General features: G+C 33.0%; 1 protein-coding gene across 1 annotated transcript; it reads right to left on the bottom strand.

The window, feature by feature from the left end:
* Window positions 1-9,547: 9,547 nt before the first annotated feature.
* Window positions 9,548-21,317, bottom strand: LOC120086167 (myosin-12). The gene is made up of 41 exons (XM_039042672.1): window positions 21,082-21,317; window positions 20,833-20,961; window positions 20,055-20,198; window positions 19,760-19,905; window positions 18,723-18,879; window positions 18,573-18,631; window positions 18,322-18,481; window positions 18,092-18,241; window positions 17,867-18,003; window positions 17,631-17,777; window positions 17,356-17,457; window positions 17,206-17,263; window positions 17,026-17,127; window positions 16,895-16,932; window positions 16,450-16,576; window positions 16,196-16,366; window positions 15,987-16,118; window positions 15,770-15,876; window positions 15,554-15,614; window positions 15,263-15,440; window positions 14,820-15,025; window positions 14,528-14,647; window positions 14,295-14,393; window positions 13,951-14,166; window positions 13,725-13,864; window positions 13,541-13,642; window positions 13,044-13,152; window positions 12,922-12,969; window positions 12,782-12,814; window positions 12,617-12,673; window positions 12,325-12,495; window positions 12,029-12,184; window positions 11,745-11,951; window positions 11,483-11,632; window positions 11,315-11,385; window positions 11,085-11,184; window positions 10,949-11,005; window positions 10,801-10,857; window positions 10,362-10,442; window positions 10,162-10,244; window positions 9,548-10,043 (listed from the first exon to the last, which is right to left on the bottom strand). The coding sequence occupies exons 1-41, from the start codon at window positions 21,082-21,084 to the stop codon at window positions 9,908-9,910; spliced, it is 4,707 nt and encodes a 1,568-aa protein (XP_038898600.1). The 5' UTR covers window positions 21,085-21,317; the 3' UTR covers window positions 9,548-9,907.
* Window positions 21,318-21,928: the final 611 nt, after the last annotated feature.

The raw sequence follows: 21,928 nt of genomic DNA, 5'->3' as shown, positions 1-21,928 counted from the left end.
TTAGTTTAATACAAAAGTTTAGTTTATAGTCTAATACAAAATTATTGTGATTTTTTTTTATATATTTCTTATGAAATTTTATTTTTTTAGTATTTAACTTTGATGTTTATCTTTTAAAAAGTTTAGTTTTTTTTTAGTGATATTTTAATAAGAAAGTTTAGTTTATAGTTTAATACAAAATTATTAATTTGATGTTTAAAGTTTTTTATTATAAAAAGTTTAGCATTCTTGTTTTTTTTTATAAATATATTCTATTCTTTTAGTTTTTAATAACTTTGATGTTCAAACTAAGTTAAACTTTTAAAAAAAAAATTTAATATTTTTGTTTGTTTTTATTTGTATTTAAGTTTGATAATTAGTAAAATAGTAATGTATTATTTGTCTTTTTTCTTTTAGAAAATGACGGACAAATATTTGGAATTTATGTTGTTTACAAATGGTAATGTCATTGATGGTGTTGATGGAGTCGATTATGACCCGCCATCATGTGGGGGTTTTAGCATAAATGTGAACAGTGACCTTGTTTTTTAACAATTTATTGAAATGGTAGATATGTCACTTGGTGTAAATATGAGAGCAAATTAGTTAGAAATAATATATAGACATTCTAATCTAATACCATCAGGATCAATAATGTTTATATCATTCTCTATTCCTAATGAACAAGCAATGAGTTTGATGTTCTCAATCGCAATGTCACTCCCGAATTTAGTGCATTTATATATTAATGTGAGTATGGTAGAGTTGGATATAAATTTGAATGCACTCTATAGTCAGTTTGAAGATCCGACTCAATGTATTGACGCTGATCGATCAGTTGCACCATGAAGATATGAAGGCTAACAATCAATACAGAGATTTTAAAACAAAAACGAACGATTAATTTGAAGAGTTGGATTTTGATGGTCGTGGACATGAGTTACCTTCAGATACATTCAACGATTTGGATATGAATGTAATAGATAGCATTGGAGAACACGACTCAATTGTAGCCTCTGTAGATGGTGATAATACCCAATTGTATAAGGGGATGATTTGTCAAGACAAAGAAATACTACAACAAGCAATCAAATGTTTTATTATTAAGTGTCACATACCATATGAGGTCTTGAAATCGACACCGACGATTTGGACAATTTGGTGTAAAAAGTGGGAAGAAGGTTGCAAATGGAGACTTTGTGGAATAAAGAAGAAGTTGCATGGCTTATTTGAGATCACTCAGTATCTTGATCAACATACATATTTTTACTCAGAACTTAGTCAAAGCTATGTGAAGTTAGATTCATCGATGATTGCATTAGAATTTTGTGATGTCATCAGAGAAAAACCATCCCTCAGTGTGGCACAACTACAGTCTGACATAAAAATAAAATTTGGATATCATGTTTCGTACCATAGAGTGTAGGAGGGCAAAAGAAATACGTTGGCTAAAGTATTCGATGATGGGACGAGTCATATAAATTGTTACCTAAGTGATTGTATATGGTTAGTCAAACCAATCTCGAAACACGTGTGGAGTAGAGAGTGAAAGAAATGTCAACTGAAGAACATGTCATCCTTACTTCTATATTTTGGTCATTTAGTCCTTGTATAGAAGATTTTAATAGATGTCGGTTAGTGATTCAAATAGACAGTATCCACTTGTATGGAAAATATCGATGAAAGTTGCTGATTGCTATATTAGTTGATTCAAACGGGTATCTTCTTCCTCTTGCATTCGTCGTTGCAGATGGCAGATGAAAAGTCCATAGGGATGGTTCTTGAAACATTTGAAAGAAATTGTTACACACAAAGAGATTGTTTTATTTCAGATCGACATGCTTGCATTATCTCAGCATGAACAACCAATAAATGGTTGGATGGGACCAAAATATCACCATCAATTCTGCTTATGACATATCGTCAACAACTTCAATAAAAAAATACAAATTAAACACATTAAAGAATTATATTTATAATGCCGGATGTTAATTCCAAATTCAAAAGTTTAATATAACCATTGAGGACATCAAAGGAATAAATTGGAAGTTTTTTTTCGACAACATTGGTATGGAGCAATGAACTTAAGCGCATGATGGAGGGTTCAAATATGAGTGGATGATGACAAGTCTATCAGAGTGCATAAATGGAGTCCTCAAAGGAGTTCAAAATATTGTTGATAAATGCTCTTGCTCAAATAACATTCTTCAAGTGCGTAAATTATTTCGAAAAAAGAAGAAAAGAAATAAGAGTTACTTTGGAATGTCGAGATATATACACCAGGCAATATTATTTTTTATATATATAATTAACAATTTGTTTCAAATATATTTATAATACTAAGTGAGTAAATATTCAGGTATGCATACGAAAAAATTAATAAATGAGCTGCAAGATCTAGTAAACATGAAGTATAATCGTATGATCGATACGAAGGTGTGTTTCATGTGAAGACTGGACGTCACAGCCTCAATGCCGAAGGAGGAAATTTTCAAATACTGAGGTTACACGGGTCCGAGCAGTATTGTTCATGTAACAAGTGACAAGCGTTTGACATTCTATGCTCGCATTTTATGGCAGTTTGCTCACTTTTTAACATGAACTACGAAGATTTTATTGAGGACTACTATAAACTGTCAATGTATGCTGAATGTTACTCTCCTCAATTTAAACTTGTACCGCATTAAGATTACTAGATCACGCACTCTAATATGTCTGTCTTACATGCTGAACCATGGTTGTTGAGGAAACTTGGTAAACGAAAGAGTTCGCGATACCATAACGAGATGGATTGGATAGAACCAAGCTCTCGATTACGATGTGGGTTTTGTAATCAGTTAAGTCATAATCGAAGGAAGTATCCTTCGTTACGAGGACAGGCTCCAGACAGTTAGGGATTTTTATTATTAATATTTTTATCTTGTAAATACTATCTTATTGTGCAAATAATATTTTTATCTTGTAAATACTATTTTTATTGTGCAATAATATTAAGTTGTACATTATTTCTATGTTTTACTCAAGAAATATAAAAAAAAATCTTTTAGATCATGACTTTAAATCCAGGACTGATTGATCCTGATGTTTTATACGACCAATCATCGATCATCAGTTATATGGAAAGATCGTACCACTTGTGAGATATCCTATAGACGCCGAGAGGCAATTGTTCATCGCACTATCCCATTTCACCCTCGAATACTATCGTTACTTCGTACGTCTAAATTGTATGGAGTTTCCATATTGGGATTCATTTAGCTATATTGACATCTCATCCCAGCATTGATCAAGAGATAGAGACTTGAGATGCATACATTTCATGTGTCTACTGGAGAGTGCACTATCACTCTACAGAACATAGAAGTGTTATTCAGGTTACCTGTTGACGGTGAGTCGGTCTCTGGAGTAATCCATGATGACTGGTTGCATATTTGTCAATTGTTCCTCGATGTGGTCCCACCCGCCGATAAAATTAAACGATCAAAGTTAAGTTTGACATGGTTAGTGATACAATTCCGTGAACTTGTTGATGATGCGAACGAGGAAACCATCATGAGATATACGTAAGCATATATACTACAGATAATGGGTGGAAGTGTTTTCTGACAAATCAAGTCATTTTGTTCATTTGATGTTCTTGCCATTGTTAGCTAATCTCTATGATGTGGGATGGTATTCTTATGGTAGAGCATGTTTGGCATGGTTGTATAGATAGCTACGCAAAGCAACAAAATCTGAAGTTCGTGAGATCGTTGGGCCTCTGATACTTTTGCAATTATGGGCTTAATAACAATTTCCAACAATGGCTCCACAGCTCCGACATGTAAATGACGCTAAATTAGCTGGACGAGCCTACGGTTCTCAGTATGTTGTTTTAGTTCAATTTAATTTAACAAATATTTTTATATAATTGATCTAATTAATTTAAAATCTAAATTATTAATTTAAAAATATAGGTGGAAAAACAAATTTTATGTGACTGGGATAGCTACACCTGTAGTTAGACAGCATAAGATACATGTTTGAACTGCTTCAACTTGATCAGGTACATTAATACTGAACCAAATTGAATTTTTTTACAACCTTTTAATGTATTTGTCTTTAATATTTTTTTAATACAATATTTTATGTTTTATATTATTTGGGAGCCTTACAAAGCTGTTATGGACACTTTACCTAATTCCTGTACAAACGGTCAAAACATATAGGTGAATGATAAGTCCTCGCATATGTTTTTCACATTGGTGAGTGACATTTTCCTGACAGGGTAATGAGCCAATTTGGTTTCCAGCAGGATGTCCCATCGCCTTGTAATACTAAACCCCTACTGTATGACATCGACCTAAGAACTGGAGATTGACCTAAAAAAGTTGCACATTTGGTAGTGCGATGGCACTATGTGCAAGGTTTATTGCAATTGGGGTTTTTATTAGACAATTTGATATCGATGCCACTCAAAGTTATATCAATTGGTATAATAATATTACAAGACGCTACGTTACTCATTCAAGAGTAGTTATGGGTCATCTAGTACATAAATAAATATTGTCTAATTATTTTTAATTTAAATTTATTTTAAATATTATCTAGTCGTTGTATAATTCACAAAGATCAAACAACAGTAGCCTCCGTGATGTTGCAAATGATTCAAATTAAGTTCTTACTATATGTAGAAACAAAGAGAGCTATATGGAGGAGATACATTATGTACGATATACCTACCTCCACTAGTTCCTAGGCGTAGGAGACCTGTTCGAGAAGAAGAACATGAGTTTAATGAAGTTGCCCACAATGTGGAAGAATTGCATTCTATGACGCAGACGTAGAGTCAAACTGATTATGTTAGTTCGATGATGATGATGCTAGCATTTGGTTCATGATATTATGATTCAGAGGATGGTACATCGTCTTCATACCTGCATGGACATGGGCGTGGCCGTGGAGAGCATAAAGAATATTTATACTATAAAGTGCTTGCAGAGATACCAAAGCAACATCAAGAGGAACCAGAGCAATCTCAAGTTCAAAGTCGACGACAACAATCAGCTCAAAATCTACGACATCCGCCTTGTGGGACACGTTGATTCTTTTAATTATTTTTAAATGAATAAGATACATTAAATAGTTATATTAATATAAACATTTTAATTTATATTTTATTATTTTTAAGTTATGGAAGAAAACGTGAATGAGAATTTATTATTTTTTATGATGTCTCTTAAAGTTAATAGTTAAAGATGTTGATTTTATTCATTATTAAGAAATACATCTTTTTTTGTTAAGAAATATAATAACAAAGAAAATAGTGGTAAAAAATAACAAATGAGTCTTTGTCGAGTGTTCAACACTCGACGTGCATTTCTTGAAAACTTATTTATCAAGTGTTGAAGTCTCGACATACAAAAATAAAAAATTAAAAAAAAGTCCAAGTAAAATCGAAAAACTACTATATTTCTCTAAATAGATTTCGAGCTACAATATTTTTTAATTAGTTTAAAAAATTACAATATTAATCCAAATGTCTCTAATTTAGAGGGGTAAAAAAGTTGAAGTTAAGATGAAAAGGGGTTGGGCACAATTGAGGTGAAAAGATTAGTTGGAGGAAGGGAAGAGAGTAGTGATCCGTGAAAAGATTCCCTTCAAAGCTGCCAATTGCCATATCCACATTCTTCTAACCTCTAATCATTGAGATACAGATTAACAAAATCATTTTTTTCTTTTATAACTATATATATAAATATATTAGCTTTTTAGTGTCCCCAGTTTTTAGATTTATATCTAATTTTTCTAATATATATCTTAAAATTTTTAATTTCCTGTTTAATGAATTCAAAAACTCTAAAAAAAAATGGACTAATAAGACTATAAACTTACGAATTGGTATCTAATAGTTTCTTAAATTTTCAATTCATGTCAAATAGATCTTTGACCTATTTTATATCGATCACAAATCTGCCAATACATAATTAAAAATTTAGATTTTTAATTAAATAAAAAAGACTTTGATGCATAATCTAGAGTTGTGTCATCATTTTACAACCACAAGCTGTCAAATTTGGATGCAACTAGGGATCCTCCAGGCATTTGACCATTTAATAAACGTACAAAACCAAATCTATGTCTAATAGATGAATTAATTTTTTTAATTTTAAATTTTTTAAAGATTTATTAGATACAAAATTAAAAATTTAAATATCTATTTGACAACCTATTTGAAACTTCGGAAGCTAAATTTGTAACTTAACCCATTCTTTAACAATTGTGATTAAATGATACTGACCATAGTATTACATAGTCATGTAGCCAAACAACTCATTAGAAAATTATCCCCATTTATATAAATAATCTTTCACTTTAATTTGAAATCGATTTTGGAGGAAGCAACTAAAAGAGGAAATTATAAATAAAATAGACTTTTAAAAATAATTATTTTAATTAGGAGGGACATGGAGAAAAGAGAAGAGAGAAAGAGAAAATCTTTTTAAAAAAATATATAAAATAGATATTGATTCATTTTGAAATTTGCATGTAGAGATTTGATAAAGTGGCTTTTTCTTTATTTGTCTGTCATGAATGCTGTTGAATCACATGCATCAAATGTAGAGTTGCTCTCGTGGGGGTAAAATCCAAAGGAAGGATATGATCATAAAGCTATAACCCTAAGTTTGAATGTGAATCATATATATATATATATATGCACCACATCATTCAATATTTGTATCCATATTCACATGCAATTCAACTAATTAATTTGATTATCAACTTTTTTTTTCTTTTTTTAATACAAGGAAAAGATATAGTGTTTTGAATTTCTGACTTTAAGAAAACGAGTACATGTCAATTGTCGTTAAGTTATGTTTACTTTGAACCTAGTAATACTTTGTTGCTGATTGGTAACATTTTATTTATTTATTTATTTTAGCTAAACCTTATGGCATAATCACATAGTGCCACTTAATAAACTTTTCTTTTCCTTTGCTTGTTGTCGGCCTCTAATTGGTTGGGCTACAACAAAAAGTGTCGTAGTCTAGCTAGCAGCTAAATATTAGGGTTTTTGCATTGAGTGACACATTTAGAAATAATAATTAATTGTATAGTAACATTTAAAACAATGGCAAATATAGCAAAATCTATTACTGATAGACTATATCGTTGATAAAATCCTACCAGTGATGTGGTCTATAACCAATAGACCCTAGCTAGTGATATGGTCCATCACTGGTAGACTTCGAAAGTAAAATCTAAATTTTGTTATCTCTGCAATTTTTTTTTTTGCGTTGTGCTATATATGCAAATATTTTGGGTCTAATTGCTATATTTGTAACTATCCCTTCTTCCAGCCAAACCAATCCCATTTAGATGCTTCTCATAATTGCACGGTAAGAAACCCTTTAAAATGTAAATTAAAAAATATGTCATTTATCTATTTATGTCTACAGTTTTATTCCATAGGTACACTAAATTATTTGATTTTTTGGAGAAGCGTATAATCTAAAATTGCTATTTTAAAATTTTAAGAACAAAAGGTTAGATGCATGAAATTTCGAACACAAGTCTATATTTGTCTAAAAAATAATAATAATAAATAAAACCTATTATATGTAATATGAAATTTAATGCAAGGAGGAAAATAGATTTTTATAAAAAAAGAAAAACATTTGAAACTAATAAAACTAAATTGAAATAGATGTAAATGTAAGCTTTCATTTTTGTATCTCAAAAAAAGAAAAATCCAAATTATTAGTTGACAATATCAATAGTCAAAATCCATTATTAATTAGGGGAAAAAAGAAACAAAAGAAAATGTAAACTCAATCTCGTGATCATAGTCACAACAAACCATAATAGCATTTTTTTTATTAGGAGAAAAGGTTGGTACATGCATGTTAATAAAAGAAAAATTAATTCTATAAAATTTGTAATTATATGCATTAATAACATTCGTGGTCGAACCACAAAGGAAATTCTTTAGGCCCCAATCGAGTCTATGCCCATACTATATTTATAATCGATTAAATTATCAAGTTTTAATCCTCAAACTTTGTGTCTATTTGATTCTTGAACTTTTCATATTACAAATTTTAGTCATTCAACTTTTAAACACTAAACACAAAATTGAAAGTTAAAATTTTCAAAAACCTATTAAAAACAAGATTAGAAATTTAATGACATATAAGATAGACCAAATAGATAGAATCTGTAATTTGACCTTTATAATTTTATATTTGAAGAGAAGAAAGAAAGTAGTAAGAATTAGGTTTAAATCCCATTTTGAATATCGTTCTATTTTAGTCCCTAGACTTTAAAAAATGTATGTTTTAGTTTCTCAACTTTTAAAAAGTGTTTATTTTGGTGTTTGCTGTTAAGATTTTGTTAACTTTTTAAGATAAAATCTATTAAAGGATCAAATTGTATCCAATATGGGTTGAGTAAGATTAAGGCGAAGTAAAATGTAAATAACCAATGAGCCAAAATAATGAGATCTCTTATAGGAAATTGTTTTACCATCTAATTCAAAATTGAAACTCTAGATTTTTTAGCATGACTAACTTATTTGACAGCAAGTCATTTCACCATTTTATTTAAGAGTTAGCAGAATTTTAATAGCAGTAACCAAAGTAAACATTTTTGGACTAGAATTAACATATTTTAAAAATTTAAGGACCAAACCAAAATAAAAATTCAAAATTCAGAGACCAAAATATGATTGAAATCAAACAATTATTTGTGAAATATAATTGTCACTGCAATTAAATACTCAAGTACCACCTTCAAATTTATAGAAAAATAAACTAGTAGAAATAAATTTTAGTAAGTCTTTAGATGGTTGAACTTCAACAACTAAAATCTTACCTTAAAAGTGAAGGAAAATGGGTATGACCTTTCAATCCGAACTAGACGCAAAATACAAACTGAGGGTCCTAATTTTGTATGATTCCTTGCAATAATTAGCCTTCACAATTTTATTTTATCCTTTTTTTCTTTATCCTTCTGGATTTTGAGTTCTTCATTTCTGCTGAAAAGAGAATACATAATTTTATCTTTTTGATCTTTAACTTTTAGATCTAGTTTCCATTTGGAATTTAATTTTCAAAATATCACACTTTATATCTTAAAATTTAAATCTTAATTCAATTTGGACTCTAAGTTTCGAGATTTACACTTTTAATACAAATTTTTATTAAATACTCATTTTTCGACTTTAGTATTAATGTCTATAAATTCATTTAAGAGAACTATGATTAATTTGCATTATTTTCATTGCTATTAAAATTAAAATTAAATTTTCATGTTATAATTATTTTAAATTAGTTAATAGACATAGATGCCAATGAAAGTAAGTAGTTACCGAAAAATCGAGATCAATAGTATAAATCTTCAAACTTATGGACCAAATTGAAACAAAATTTAAATCTCAAAGATAAAATTGTAATATTTTAAAATATAAAAACTAAACTCAAACTTCAATAACTAAAAATAGGGACCAAATGGAAATTAAACAAAAAAATCTAAGGACAAAAAAAGTATTTTTCTTTTTTTATCAACCCAATCTCAATCAAACACCGTGTGAATCAAGCAAATCTTCAACTTTTTTTCTTTTTTCTTTTTTCTTTTTTTAATCAATATATCCCAAAATCCATTAACCCCTTTTTGTCTCTTACAGAAAAAGCTCACTCAAAATTTCTCCCATCTCTTTTCTGGGGACCAAAACAAGAAAAATATACACATACCACTCGTATATAATGTACAAAAAATAAAATAAACGAATAAAGAATTAACACGAGAACACTCGGTCTCTCCCCTCCCCAAAAAAACCAAGAGGGGGAAAATTCAATGTGGGAAACAAATCAACAACAGGAAGTAATATCTCTTCTTACTTCCTCATTTCTGGTGAGTAGAAAATAAGTTTTGCATTTTCCCACCATCATCATTCTGTCAATTGCTGCACTAGAAAATGGAAGTCTGATCTTTGTCTTATAAGTGGTGGCGGGTCAACGTCGGATAGGTTAACCCCGCCGTCCTCGCCAAAGGACCGGAATATTTCTTCCATTGAAAATGGTATGCTGAAAACGGTTTTAGCCCCAGTAGAATCAATAAGTAATACTTAGACTACTGATGTAAATAATCTCCATGGGTTCTGAAGATTCAGGATAACTATGGATATAGAATGTAAATTTGTACCTTGAATCCACATCAAGCAGGAAAGAGTTGTTTGGGATGTTTATGGAGTCTTCTGCCAATAGGACTCTCATTTTTCCAATTATCTGCAAAACATGTTAAAGTTTATAAGTTTGTGTTTTGAAATATAAACTTGTGGTTTATTATTTAAGAATTAAGATAGACGTTTGTTAAAGAACAGATGAGGATGCATGATCACTTACATCAGGAGATAATCCCTGAGTTCCATATTTGTCATCCCAGAACATCGTGCCTATGCGATATATTTGCGGAATGCTTAGTATCTGATACAAAAAGAAACAGCAGAGAAGTCAGCTTAACCATTATTGGTTCTTCCACCACAGCCAGCTTTTGAATATAGATAACAGAATTGATGAGAGCAGAGTTCAAGTTTGATCTCTTCACATTGTTTAGGCCACCAGAATTAGAAATTGGTTCAGTACAATAAAATAAGAAAAAGAAGGAAAACCATATAGGTAGGGAAGAAGACTTTAGGGGTTAAAATGCCAAAAAAGTTCTTTACAAATAAAATTAGAGTTCCAAATGTTTGAAACCAAGAATAACAATACATGTTCACTAAATTTGTAATTGGAGAAAATTTCCAAGTTCAGATGCTTTTTTCAAGAATATAGATGTAGTTACCGGGCATAATTCATCTGTGATCTCATTCAAACTTTTCTGAGACTTCTGATGTAACACCTGCAGAGATGGGACCAAGAGAGAGTTTTTAGTCCAATCTTAGGGAGCCTGATTGGTTTAATTTTTAAGATTTTAATTAAGAGAAACTTACCAGAAATCCTACTGCTTGTCTTATGTGTTGAAGTTCATCCCAGGAAGAGCCAGCATACTGTTGAAGTATTCGAAAAAATTATACATGTTAATTGTTCAAAGCAACTTTATTTTGAAAGGTTGCGTGTATAGCTCACCGTATCAGTAGCTTTGTTACACCATTGCTCCAACTCCTGCAGACCTAACTTTAAGTACTCTCCATTACTGAAGGAACAACACTCACGTCGTAGTAACAAGCTGGCAACCAAAAAAAAAAAAAAGATAAAATAAAATTATCTTTTCTCGTATGGGTATTATGTAGTAAAATAAATTATCTAATCCTTTAAAACGATAATATGTTCAAAGAAGCTGTACTGTTGTTACTCACCTATTGAAAAGCTGGACATTTATGAATGAGAAAACTTGGAAGAAGATTTTTCTCATGATCATGGAGGGAACCTGAAAAATTGTAGAAGTCAATTTCACATGGAGAGAAACCTGCTCCTAAGCATAAAATGCCTACAACAACAGATGAATAGGAATAAGTTTAACTTACATGGTTTTCCGACATTATATCCAAGGTCTGGTCTAGCTTATTAACAATGCTTTGCCAGTGAATACTTGATGCTTGCTGTTTTGCAACAATATTTGAATGGATATTTTTAGATGACCCTCTTATTGATCTGGCCCTCACTGATCTTGGTGCCTGTCAGTGATCATTAAGAATATTATTAAAAAAAATTAATAAATAAATAAATCTGAAAAGCTTTTCTTCTTCTTTTTTTTCCCCGTTAAGCTTGCACAATTTTGGTTTTCACCTGTATACATAGATGCAAGAAAGGACTAATTTCTTTCTTCAAATTATCACGTATCATCCCAAACAATTTTTCAATGCATGCTGCCAGATGTTGCTTAAAAAGCAGTGCTGGGTACTTGGCTTCAACTTTAGATTGATTGTTTGTCTTGCCCACCATTCCACTGTATCCACTGGACATTCCCATACCCACCGTAGATGATCGAAGACCCTGACAACTTCTATATTTAGTTGAATGATTTAAAGGAAATTCATTCATTAGCCAAAATTTTCAGGTAGGAAGCATACATATGCCATACGACCAAATAAGGTTGTAGGAGAAGCTCGGTTGCGATGTGAAGCTACCGTACTTGTATTGGTTGCCTTGAGTGAACTTTGAAGAAGATAGAGAAGAGTGGAAGTGGTTGAAAGCCAATAGGCAAGATCACTGATATTTTCTTGACTCTGCAATAGCAAAATATAAACTTCAGTTTCATAAGATCAATAGGATTTTTATCTGATGAGTCATAGTCAACCAAGTTTCCAGATTCAACCTTCCTAAAATTAGAATGCACGAGAGGATTTGTTGATTGAGTTACACCAACCTCTATAGAAGATCTGATTGTGTGAATAATTCTGTCAAATATATTTGTTTTCTCTGCTTCAAAAGATCTCCATTGAAGAAGTGTCTTGTAGACAATACAAGCTGCAACTGGTCTGCCCTTGTCAAAACGCTTGTCTTCTGCTAAGCACTTGAGCAGGACATCATGATTTTCCTATTGTGAAATAATTTTGTTATGATTTGATGAGCAATTGGGATCCCTTCTTTATTTGTGCTTTTGTGATATTATGTTCCCTTACATGACCATAATATGAACTAGGCTACTAGCAATATACCTGTTGCTTTTCTGTAAGTGAGCCTTGTTTAGATAGGACAGGAACAGTAGATGGTTCCTGATAATAAAGGACAACAATCACTCCTCATGTCAAAGATTAAGGGATAAACGAGCATTTATTGATTTCTCATAGAATATTGAAGTTCACTACGAAACTCATTCTTACCTTAGTTGATTTAATTGGAACAGTGGATGGTTCCTGATAATAAAGGACAAAAATCACTCCTCGTGTCAAAGACAAAGGATAAACGGGCATTTATTAATTTCTCATTGGATATCAAAGTTCACTATGATACTCATTCTTACCTTAGTTGATTTAATCTCTTCTTCCATTAGATGTCCATTATCTAAAGTCTGCATACAATAGAAGCATGTAAGAATCGAAGGAATATCCTCACAGAAAAATATGCAATCCAGAGATTTTGTACCTTGCTTTCTGCAGGCCCTGCAGCGGGAACAGATATATGCTCAACAGCCACTGTCCGGTTGCGGAGAACTTCATTCTCTGCCTCTAGACTTCCAATCTTACTCTTGAGGCTGAAACAGTAGTATGTTTTATAATATAATCCAGCAAGCTTATAGGAACTAATGGTACAGCAGATCATTGTTTTCTTCAAAATATGATTTAATATGCATTTGACCATGTAATAATCTAAACTTTTTTTTTATCCTTTGCACTCTAATTTTCCTTCAAATAAAAAACGGAAATCCAAGAGAGACAGAGAGACAGAGAAAGAGAGGCCCAAATCCTACAAATTTGTATATTTGAAACCACCTTCTGATTTTTTCAAAGAAACAAGTTTCCATAAATGGACATTCCAATCATCCATCCAAGTCTTTTAGTCAAGCAAAAATGTAGAAAGAACTATATGCACACATGCAGTGAATCCAGAAACTGAGGTTCAACTGTACAGTAAGCACTTACGCTTCCAGTTCTTCAGAGAGGGACTCATTGTCTGCTGCAACCAAAGCCTGCTGGCGCAGAACCTGGTTCTCAGACTCAAGGCTAGATAAATTTGATTCCAATCTGGAAATAGTAAAGAAGATAAGGCATTTTCAGATCATCATCAGCAGTGGCCAGATGCTGTAATCATTTAGCAGTTAACTACCTCTCAATAGTCTCTCGAAGTTGCATTGATTTCAATTGTGCCTCTTCTGCCTCCTTGAGTCTAGCTTTACTCTCCTTCTCCACTTCAGCATACTTTTCTTCGAATTCCTCAATTTTCTTCTTTAGTTCTCCAACCTCACCCTGAAAATTCAGTTTTGTTCATAATATCATATGCAACAAAAATAATGGTGTTTTCAAAAGGCTTGTTTGCTTCCTTCTCATGTTACCTCAAGTTCTTCATTATGATTTCTCAGCATTTCCAGCTTGGTCTCGTCTACCACAGGTACTTCCTTAATGACTGGCGGAGCTTGTTCTATAGCCAATTTTGCTGCTTCTCTCTCACGTATAATTGCAGCATTGGCTTCATCCAGCTGCCCTTGCATTTCTTCCAAAGCACTTTGTAATTTTGCAACCTCTTGCCCCTTAGCTTCTTCAACATCCATCTACAAAGGTATAGACCATAAGAACTTTCTATTTATGGAAAATATTCAATAACTGATTAAAGAGAGATTGACCATGTGCTTCTCAAATTCCATGCATCATCCATATAGAAGGTATAAAAGATCCATACCCTCAAGTGCTTCTCAAACTCTAGGCGCCATGTTAGCTCCTCAACACGCTTCTCCAATTTGTCCTTGGCCTCCTTGAGTGCTCCTGTTTCTCTTGCAGCCTGGACAGAAAAAATTTCTTGCTTTACCATCTAGTTACTTTGTCTTATAGGTAGGTACGGCAGTTCATGCCTTTGGATGCTTAATGCATACTGTAAATTTAAATGTTCATATAAAAATACAAATAAAAACTCACCATCTTTAATTTTCTAAGCTCCTTCCTTGCAACTTTAGATCGCCAGAGGCATTGAAGGGCAAGAGTTGCCTTCTGTTGTTGTTTATAAGCTGAAATAGCTGATGCCCTTCGCCATTCAGTCTGTAAAATTCAATTAATTGAATTACCGATATTGTAATCTAGATGTTCTTAATTGCTTGGATGCTGGATTCAGAAACTTATAATGCTTTTCCCCTTGGTAATTCCTTGTTCCTTATGTCAACATGATGTATTTTATCTTTCAATTAACAATGATTGTTAAAGCATTTATTACCTGAACAATGATAGCTGCCTTAGTTCTTCTTCTGTGTCTGTACTCATTTCTAGCTGCCATTGCACGCATACCGGTTTGAATAACTATAGCTGATGCAAGTAATTTTTTGTAAGATTTTCTATCTGCGTGAGCACGTGCATGCTTCTGTATGCGGATTGAAGCTGCTTCTCTTCTCATTTGCTCATATAGCTTACGAGCAAGTTGCCCTGTAGGTGTAATTAGCAAAGAAATCAATCAGCTTCAGTTATACAAAAAACTATGGTATACAGATAGGGTTTGAGATTGACTTCAGAACTTTCTAGTATAAACCAACAGGTGATAACTACATAAACTGATAAAATTTGATCCGTCCCATACTATGGGATCAACTGACATGGTTTCTGGATACTAATTCTGTTACTCCACTTGCTTATGGAATTATGATTAATGGAAGAAAAGGGTACCTCTCCAAAGTTTCTGCATATGAATTGTAGCTTTCCTCAGGGCAATAAACTCTTTTCTAGTTAGATGGGTTCGGATTTGCCGCTGGATGCGTCTGACAGCATTGGCCAATATTTCAGTTCGTCGTGCATCCAACTCAGCCATTTGTCCAGCTCGGAGGAACACTTTTGTTTTTCCAATCTAGAGCGAACCAAATGAAATGAGATCTCTTAAGATGAAATTGGGGATCGGGGAATGTGCTTGATAATGCTCTTTCTTGACACTCACGTCAATATTTTCAAATTATTACCCACCTGATAACCCTTTAACCCCATTCTGTCACATATTGCAATGCATGCTGATTTTTCATCAGACCTGCAAAGTTAATACGATTCATTAAATTAGACTAGAGAAGTTCCATGTCTGAAAACCCCATGCAAACGGTCTGCTTGAATGCAAGTCTATCTCTGCCGCAAAAGGACAAAGCCAACACAAAATAAACGTGAAGTTAAAAGTCTGTTTTTCTGTACCCATCCGAAATATCTGGAGCAAGCATTCCAAAACGATCAAGGAACTCATCAAATGTTCTCTTTGTTGGATATCCTGCACAACTTATTCTAATTGCCTCGAGCACTCCCTGTCAAAATTCATCAAAAAGAATGTTGTTGAGAAGAGCAAGTAGCAACATCAGCCAAAATATAACAAATTCAGTTTTTTAAATTTGGGTATTTGGAGAGTTTAACATACCCCACACCTCAATTGGTTCAACACGTTGAAGTTCTCAAAGATTCCAGGCTTCAAAATTGTGTTGGGTTTTACACATCTAATGTAATGTGGTTCTGTAGTATTCAACGTTTCCATGAGAGCTTGTAGTTGTTGCTGTAAGGAAAAGAGCAAGTCATTGTCTAAAAACCATGACAACTACAAGATTATGCCACAGTTGAAGTAACTTTTACCTTGAACCGAGTACCAATAGAGGAAAACTTGGATTGCTTTGAGGTCTCCTCAGGAAGTGGAGGGAAAAGATTAGCAACAAAAGAGCATTGCGAGGCATTCAGAAGAGCCTGATGTTCTGCTACTACATAGTCCTTGTTTTTATCTAGAAATTGATCTGCTTGGTATGTAACCTGTTGATTCAAGGCTTAATAATAAGAAACTAACCACTTATCTTTTAAGCTCAATAAAAGAGTACTTGTGACATGTAGCCTACATCTCCAGCATAATGGTTTATCGTGAAGTCTGTTCGAGCAAGTTTTGGCTTGCTGAACCGCTTATGTCCTTTGTACGTCTGATACATCTTTTGAGCAAACGTTTCATGTGTTGACTTTGGAAACATACTGCAGGACAGGAAAACAACTGAACAGGTGCCCTTTATGCACTCTGAAGTAAAAGTTAAATTTCAAATTCTATGTTGCTTATCTTTCAAAAAACTATGCTATTTTTGGAACTAATATTAATTACTAGTCATCGTTCCTAATATCTATAGTGCATTATAATTTATCATTGTATGTTTTCATATGTTAATTTTAATATCTCAAATTGAAATTAAAATACAGGGTTATTCACAAAGATTTGATTAAATATCTTATATAGTTGAATCTATCTAGATTCAAATAGTAACTGTTCATGACATTGCAAGAAGTAAGAATACATACCAGGCTTCATCGAGCAGGGCGATTATACCTCCAGGTTTCTGTGAGATACAAAATGCTTTCATTACTCAAGTTACAGTGGGTGGCAGCATGCACAATATGTTACAAGTGAGTGAGCCAATAAAAGTCAGTACCTTCTCAATTAGATCAAGGACATCCTGATTATCTACAAACTCAACATAGCTCCAGTTTATTTCTTCTTTCGTATACTCCTCTTGCTCCATCTTGAAAACATGCTGCACAGAGAAGGTACATTTATGTTTGTGTAACTAAAAAGAAAAGGTTTAAACCACGTCTGGAGGCTTCAGCCATACCTGATTAAAATGTTGCTGCAACTTCTCATTGGTCAGGTTGATACAGAGCTGCTCAAAACTGCAAGCCAAGGAATGTATTATATACTGTAACCAAGATAATAATAGATTAATAGTAATCCGTGAGGGACTACATTTCATAATTTTATCGACCTGTTGATCTTGAAGCTTTCAAAACCATAAATATCAAGAACACCAATTAAGCTGGCTGCATTAGGATCTTGACCAATTGAACTATTAATTTTGTCCACAATCCTGTCATAGTTCAGATATGCAATATGTCAATCGTTCTATACCAGAAAGCTTTAGATGAATGAAACAGCATTTTGATCTCCAATCTTTTTGAGTCATAATATATTCCAGAAGTGAACACCAGCCAGGGGAAAAAACATGTGAGAATTAGCAAGGAAAAAGTTCAGTTTACATACCAATCAAACAGCCTAGAATACACAGTTTTTGCCAATGCATCACGACTCAAGGCTGCTGAATCTGGGTCCAAGGGCTTCGTAATGTTGCCATCTGGCGTCACTATGACACGCTGGCAGAGCGAATGTTCCAGTGCCTTTACATCACACCTGATAAGAATATTGACAGTGTAAAAAAAAGGTGTGCTCGGAACATGAAACTCTAATTTTATGTCATCAAAAGAGATTAGAGTTCTAACATGAGTAGCTCTGCCGCTGTTTGAAGATGGTAATTTGACTTCTCGTCTTTCACTTTGGAGGAGTCAACTTCCTTCCCTTTCATGAAGTCAATGTTTCCAAGATGCAGTATAGCAGCTACAACACGAAATATAGCATCCTACGGAACAAACTTCTGATGAGCCAACATTTGTGTTGAGAAAATTGTCAACCATCTTAAGGCTATTTGGGGTGACACAAATACAAACCTGTTCATCCTGGCTGATTCCGACAACGTCCATGGCATTTCTCGTCTCTAAGTACTCCCTTGAATCATCAACATTCGCCACTTCATAACAATTCGTTTGATTAAGATAATGAAATGTCCTTGGGTCTCCTACCTTGAATTTCTTGACATCCTGCATTGAAACATTGGTCAGACGCAGCTGTTGTAAAGATTAAACTGTATAAGATGATTTAAAGAGGGATGGGAGCTTACTTCTGGAGGTGCTGCACAGAGCATGTAAAAACAATGGTAGTTTCTCTCAGGATCTGAGACTTGGCAAACACGCGACCGTTCGAGAAGGTATGTACGAATGGCAGCCCCAGAAATCTTCCAATTCTTATCAAATTGTATTTCTACAAATTTACCAAAACGACTGGTAGAAATGCCTTGTTATATTAGAGCTGACAAGGAAAGACAATGTACAATGCAACTGAAACAAAAAATGGAGCATAAAAACAAATCACCTTGAATTGTTGTTCTTGACGGTTTTGGCATTTCCAAATGCTTCCAGTACAGGGTTGGACTGAAGAATTGATTCTCAAAAACATTACCCTCCATTCCATACTTTAAAACCATGTATAATAAATGTTGCAGTCATGTTACATGTTACTCACCTCCAAAACCTGTTGTTCAACTGTTCTTCCTTCAGTATCTGACCTGCCTCCCATGAATGCAAGATATCTCATGAGCATCTTTGTTGTCTCAGTTTTACCAGCACCACTCTCTCCACTCACTAATATCGACTGACTTCCTTGCTCGTTAATCATTGATCTAATTTCATGAAAAGAAAATTTCAACCCAAGCTCTTACAATATAGAAGCAGAACTAAATACTACAATTACATTATGCAAAGAATGTGATTTTATCTCATTCTAGTCCCAGGACTTTTTAAAATGATTATGTTAGTCTCAGAAATTTTTAAAAAATAATAATAATTTTTTCACTCCCAACTTTCAAAATGTCTATTTTATTATATGAATGTTAAAAAAATAACATATTTTGCTTGTTGCCACACACCGTACCACAAGGATCATTGGCGGAGGTCGTTTGGTGTTAGTGGAGCATGTAATACAAATGGGCGGTCCTTGGTGGAGGAGGTGATTTTGCATCCTCCGTTTAGGGGGAGTGACAAAGTGTTGTTGCATATGAGTTTCTTTGCTACTTTGTGGGGAATTTAGTTTGAGCGTAAAAATAACACTTTTAAAGATGTTGAGGAATCGGGAAAGGAGGTTTAGGAGTTGGTGAGGTTTAATGTGTGTTTTTGGGCAACGGTCACTAGACCATTATGTATTATGGCATTGGTCTTGTTCTTTTGGACTCGGTCCTTTCTGTAGTTAGTGTCAGACTCCTAGTTTTCTGGTTGCCAATTCTTTCATTCTTTAAATGAAAAATCGGTTTCTTACCAAAAATAATATTCTACCTAATATTCAGTCACCAAACCCACTCGCCAACCTATATGGTCGTAGTATTAGTATATGCATTCTAAAAATTAAAAATTAAAATAGATATTTTGAGAGTTTATGGATCAAAATAAAATAGAGGTAATGTAATAATTTTAATATTAAAATAGAGATTTTGAGAGTTTAGATATTAAAATAGCCCAATCATGAAAATTCATGTAAAAAACACATCAATTTCTTCACTCTTGTACCTATAGCAAGCATCTGCAACAGCGAAAAGATGTGGACTAAGCTCGCCGAAAGTAGCTCCTTTATACTGTTCCATCATGTGAATATCATACAAATGGGGCAATCTCCGAAAAGGATTCACCGCAATTAGAATATTCCCGGTGTATGTCTGTCAAGTACATAACACTCAATGTTAATGAAAATTTTAATGTTAAACCTAAAATCCTCGAAATTATCTTCGTCGCCAAGATTCTGATTCTGTAATCTACCATTAACAACTGAGAAATTAGACAAAAGAGAATGCAATCAAATACTTACATATATCTCATTGAGAGAAAACCGACAAGCTAGGTTATGCAGAACTCCCGGTTCATGAAGATACGCCAATTTCGTCATGTCGTCAACCCCCGCCGGCGGTGCCTCCGTGTCTTTCGGATATATACTCGAAATTTCTGCAACAATCTGAAATCGAAGCCGATGGTAATCATCATATTCAGTGCGAAATTTCTAAGCATTGGTTCCAAGATCGATTCGTTCAATAAACCCTCGGAGATGAATTTTCCCCCAAAACAAAAACAAGAAGAAGAAGAAGAGTAGCAGAATCGAAGCGGAACGCTTCGAAAATCAGCCATGAATTTTTCCCAAATCTCGCGGGAGATTGAATTTTGAAATTTTATTTCTCATTTAAACAAACTTGAAGAAGAAGAACAAGAAGAAGAAAACAAACGCAGGAACTGTCTACAGTAGTAGAAGACAGTAGTGGGAGTGAAAATACCATAATACCCCTATTTGGTATTAAGTTACTTAAATAACATGTCGATTTATTTATAAATCTGATGCATTTTTTTTTTCTTTTTCCAGAAAACTGAAAGTTAAATATTATATATGAGACTGATAAATCATTCATTTCTCTTGATTCTCTTATTGAATTGAAACAGAACTTCTGTTTCTCTTAATCAAGAACTTCAGTTTTCTGCAACTAATAACCCAAAATATATATATATATATATGATCCAATCGAAAAAAAAAACATGAAGTTAATCCTCTGTTTATGCAGTTCCCATGTTCTTGGAAAGGAAGAAAAAAAAAAGCTTACAGTTTTTTCATTGGTAGTGAGTATAGTAGCATTTTTGCCATTAATTTCTGTAACTTGACCTTCAATCCAAGCATCCTCAGGATCCTCAACCCAAACATGTGATCCGACAATGATATTCACCGGAGTCCCCTGTTCCAAACACGAAAATCAAAATTTTTCTCAAAAAATTCCCATTTTAATTAATATTTTTCTCCAAAGTTCCAACACTTTCTAAGAAAAATGGAGAAAAAAAACAAAATTTACAAATACCATAATTGATTCAGAGATTTATGGATTTGATCATCAAACTCTATGAGAGAAAAAACAATGGAGTTTTAAGAGAGAGAGAGAGAGAAACAAGAACAGAGCAATTTTTATAAGAGAGAAGAGTGGGAATTTTTGTAAAAGAGATCTAAAATGATGGTGTTTGATGGATTGAAGAACTTGAAAAGAATGAGAGAAAAAAAGGGAATTTAATTAATTAAAAGCAAATGCTTTGTGTTGTAATTGTAAAAATGTGTAATGTAATGTTTTAAAAGCAAAAGAAAAGGAGTAGCCAGCCACCTCTCTTTCTTTCTTTCTTCTTTTCTCATTCTATTCCATGTCAACTTTTCTTCAATGGGGTCCTTTCCACGTAGGATGCTGACCTGGCATTCACCCCAAAAAAACTGCCTCCTAAAGTTTTTTGTTTTTTTTTTTTTTTGTGACGTGGAATTTTGTTTGCTTAAGGTGTACGAAGTTGTGTTACCTTGCTGATCTTGCTAGTCCACTTGCTTTGTCATTTCTCTATTATGTAATTTCAGCTCACTTGCGCCTAATAATGGATGTATATATGCTTGCATTATTGATTGTATTAAAATTTTTAATTTTAGCTTTTCTCAAAAATAAAATAAAATAATTATTTTAGCTTCTCAACTACGAAAGTTTTATTGATAATTGGAATTATTAAGTATATTCGTAGTGTAATTTTACTATAGATTGTTTATTGGATAAATCCCTTTTGAAATAATTTGTACGATGCCAACATGACCATTTATATATATAATTTGAAGTTCAAATAGCGATACTCTAATTTCAATGTTTTTTATTTTGAAGAAAAAATTTTCAAAAAAAGGGA

This window comes from Benincasa hispida, chromosome 9 (assembly GCF_009727055.1).
Source record: "Benincasa hispida cultivar B227 chromosome 9, ASM972705v1, whole genome shotgun sequence".
Lineage (NCBI taxonomy): Eukaryota > Viridiplantae > Streptophyta > Magnoliopsida > Cucurbitales > Cucurbitaceae > Benincasa > Benincasa hispida.
This window is presented reverse-complemented; position numbering and strand designations above follow the sequence as displayed.

Coding starts and splice junctions, on each gene's coding strand:
- LOC120086167 (XM_039042672.1), bottom strand. Junction 12,815..12,921: donor AAGAGATTAAATCAACTAAG/GTAAGAATGAGT, acceptor CTTTATTATCAG/GAACCATCCACTGTTCCAAT. Junction 10,443..10,800: donor TCACAGATGAATTATGCCCG/GTAACTACATCT, acceptor TTTTTGTATCAG/ATACTAAGCATTCCGCAAAT.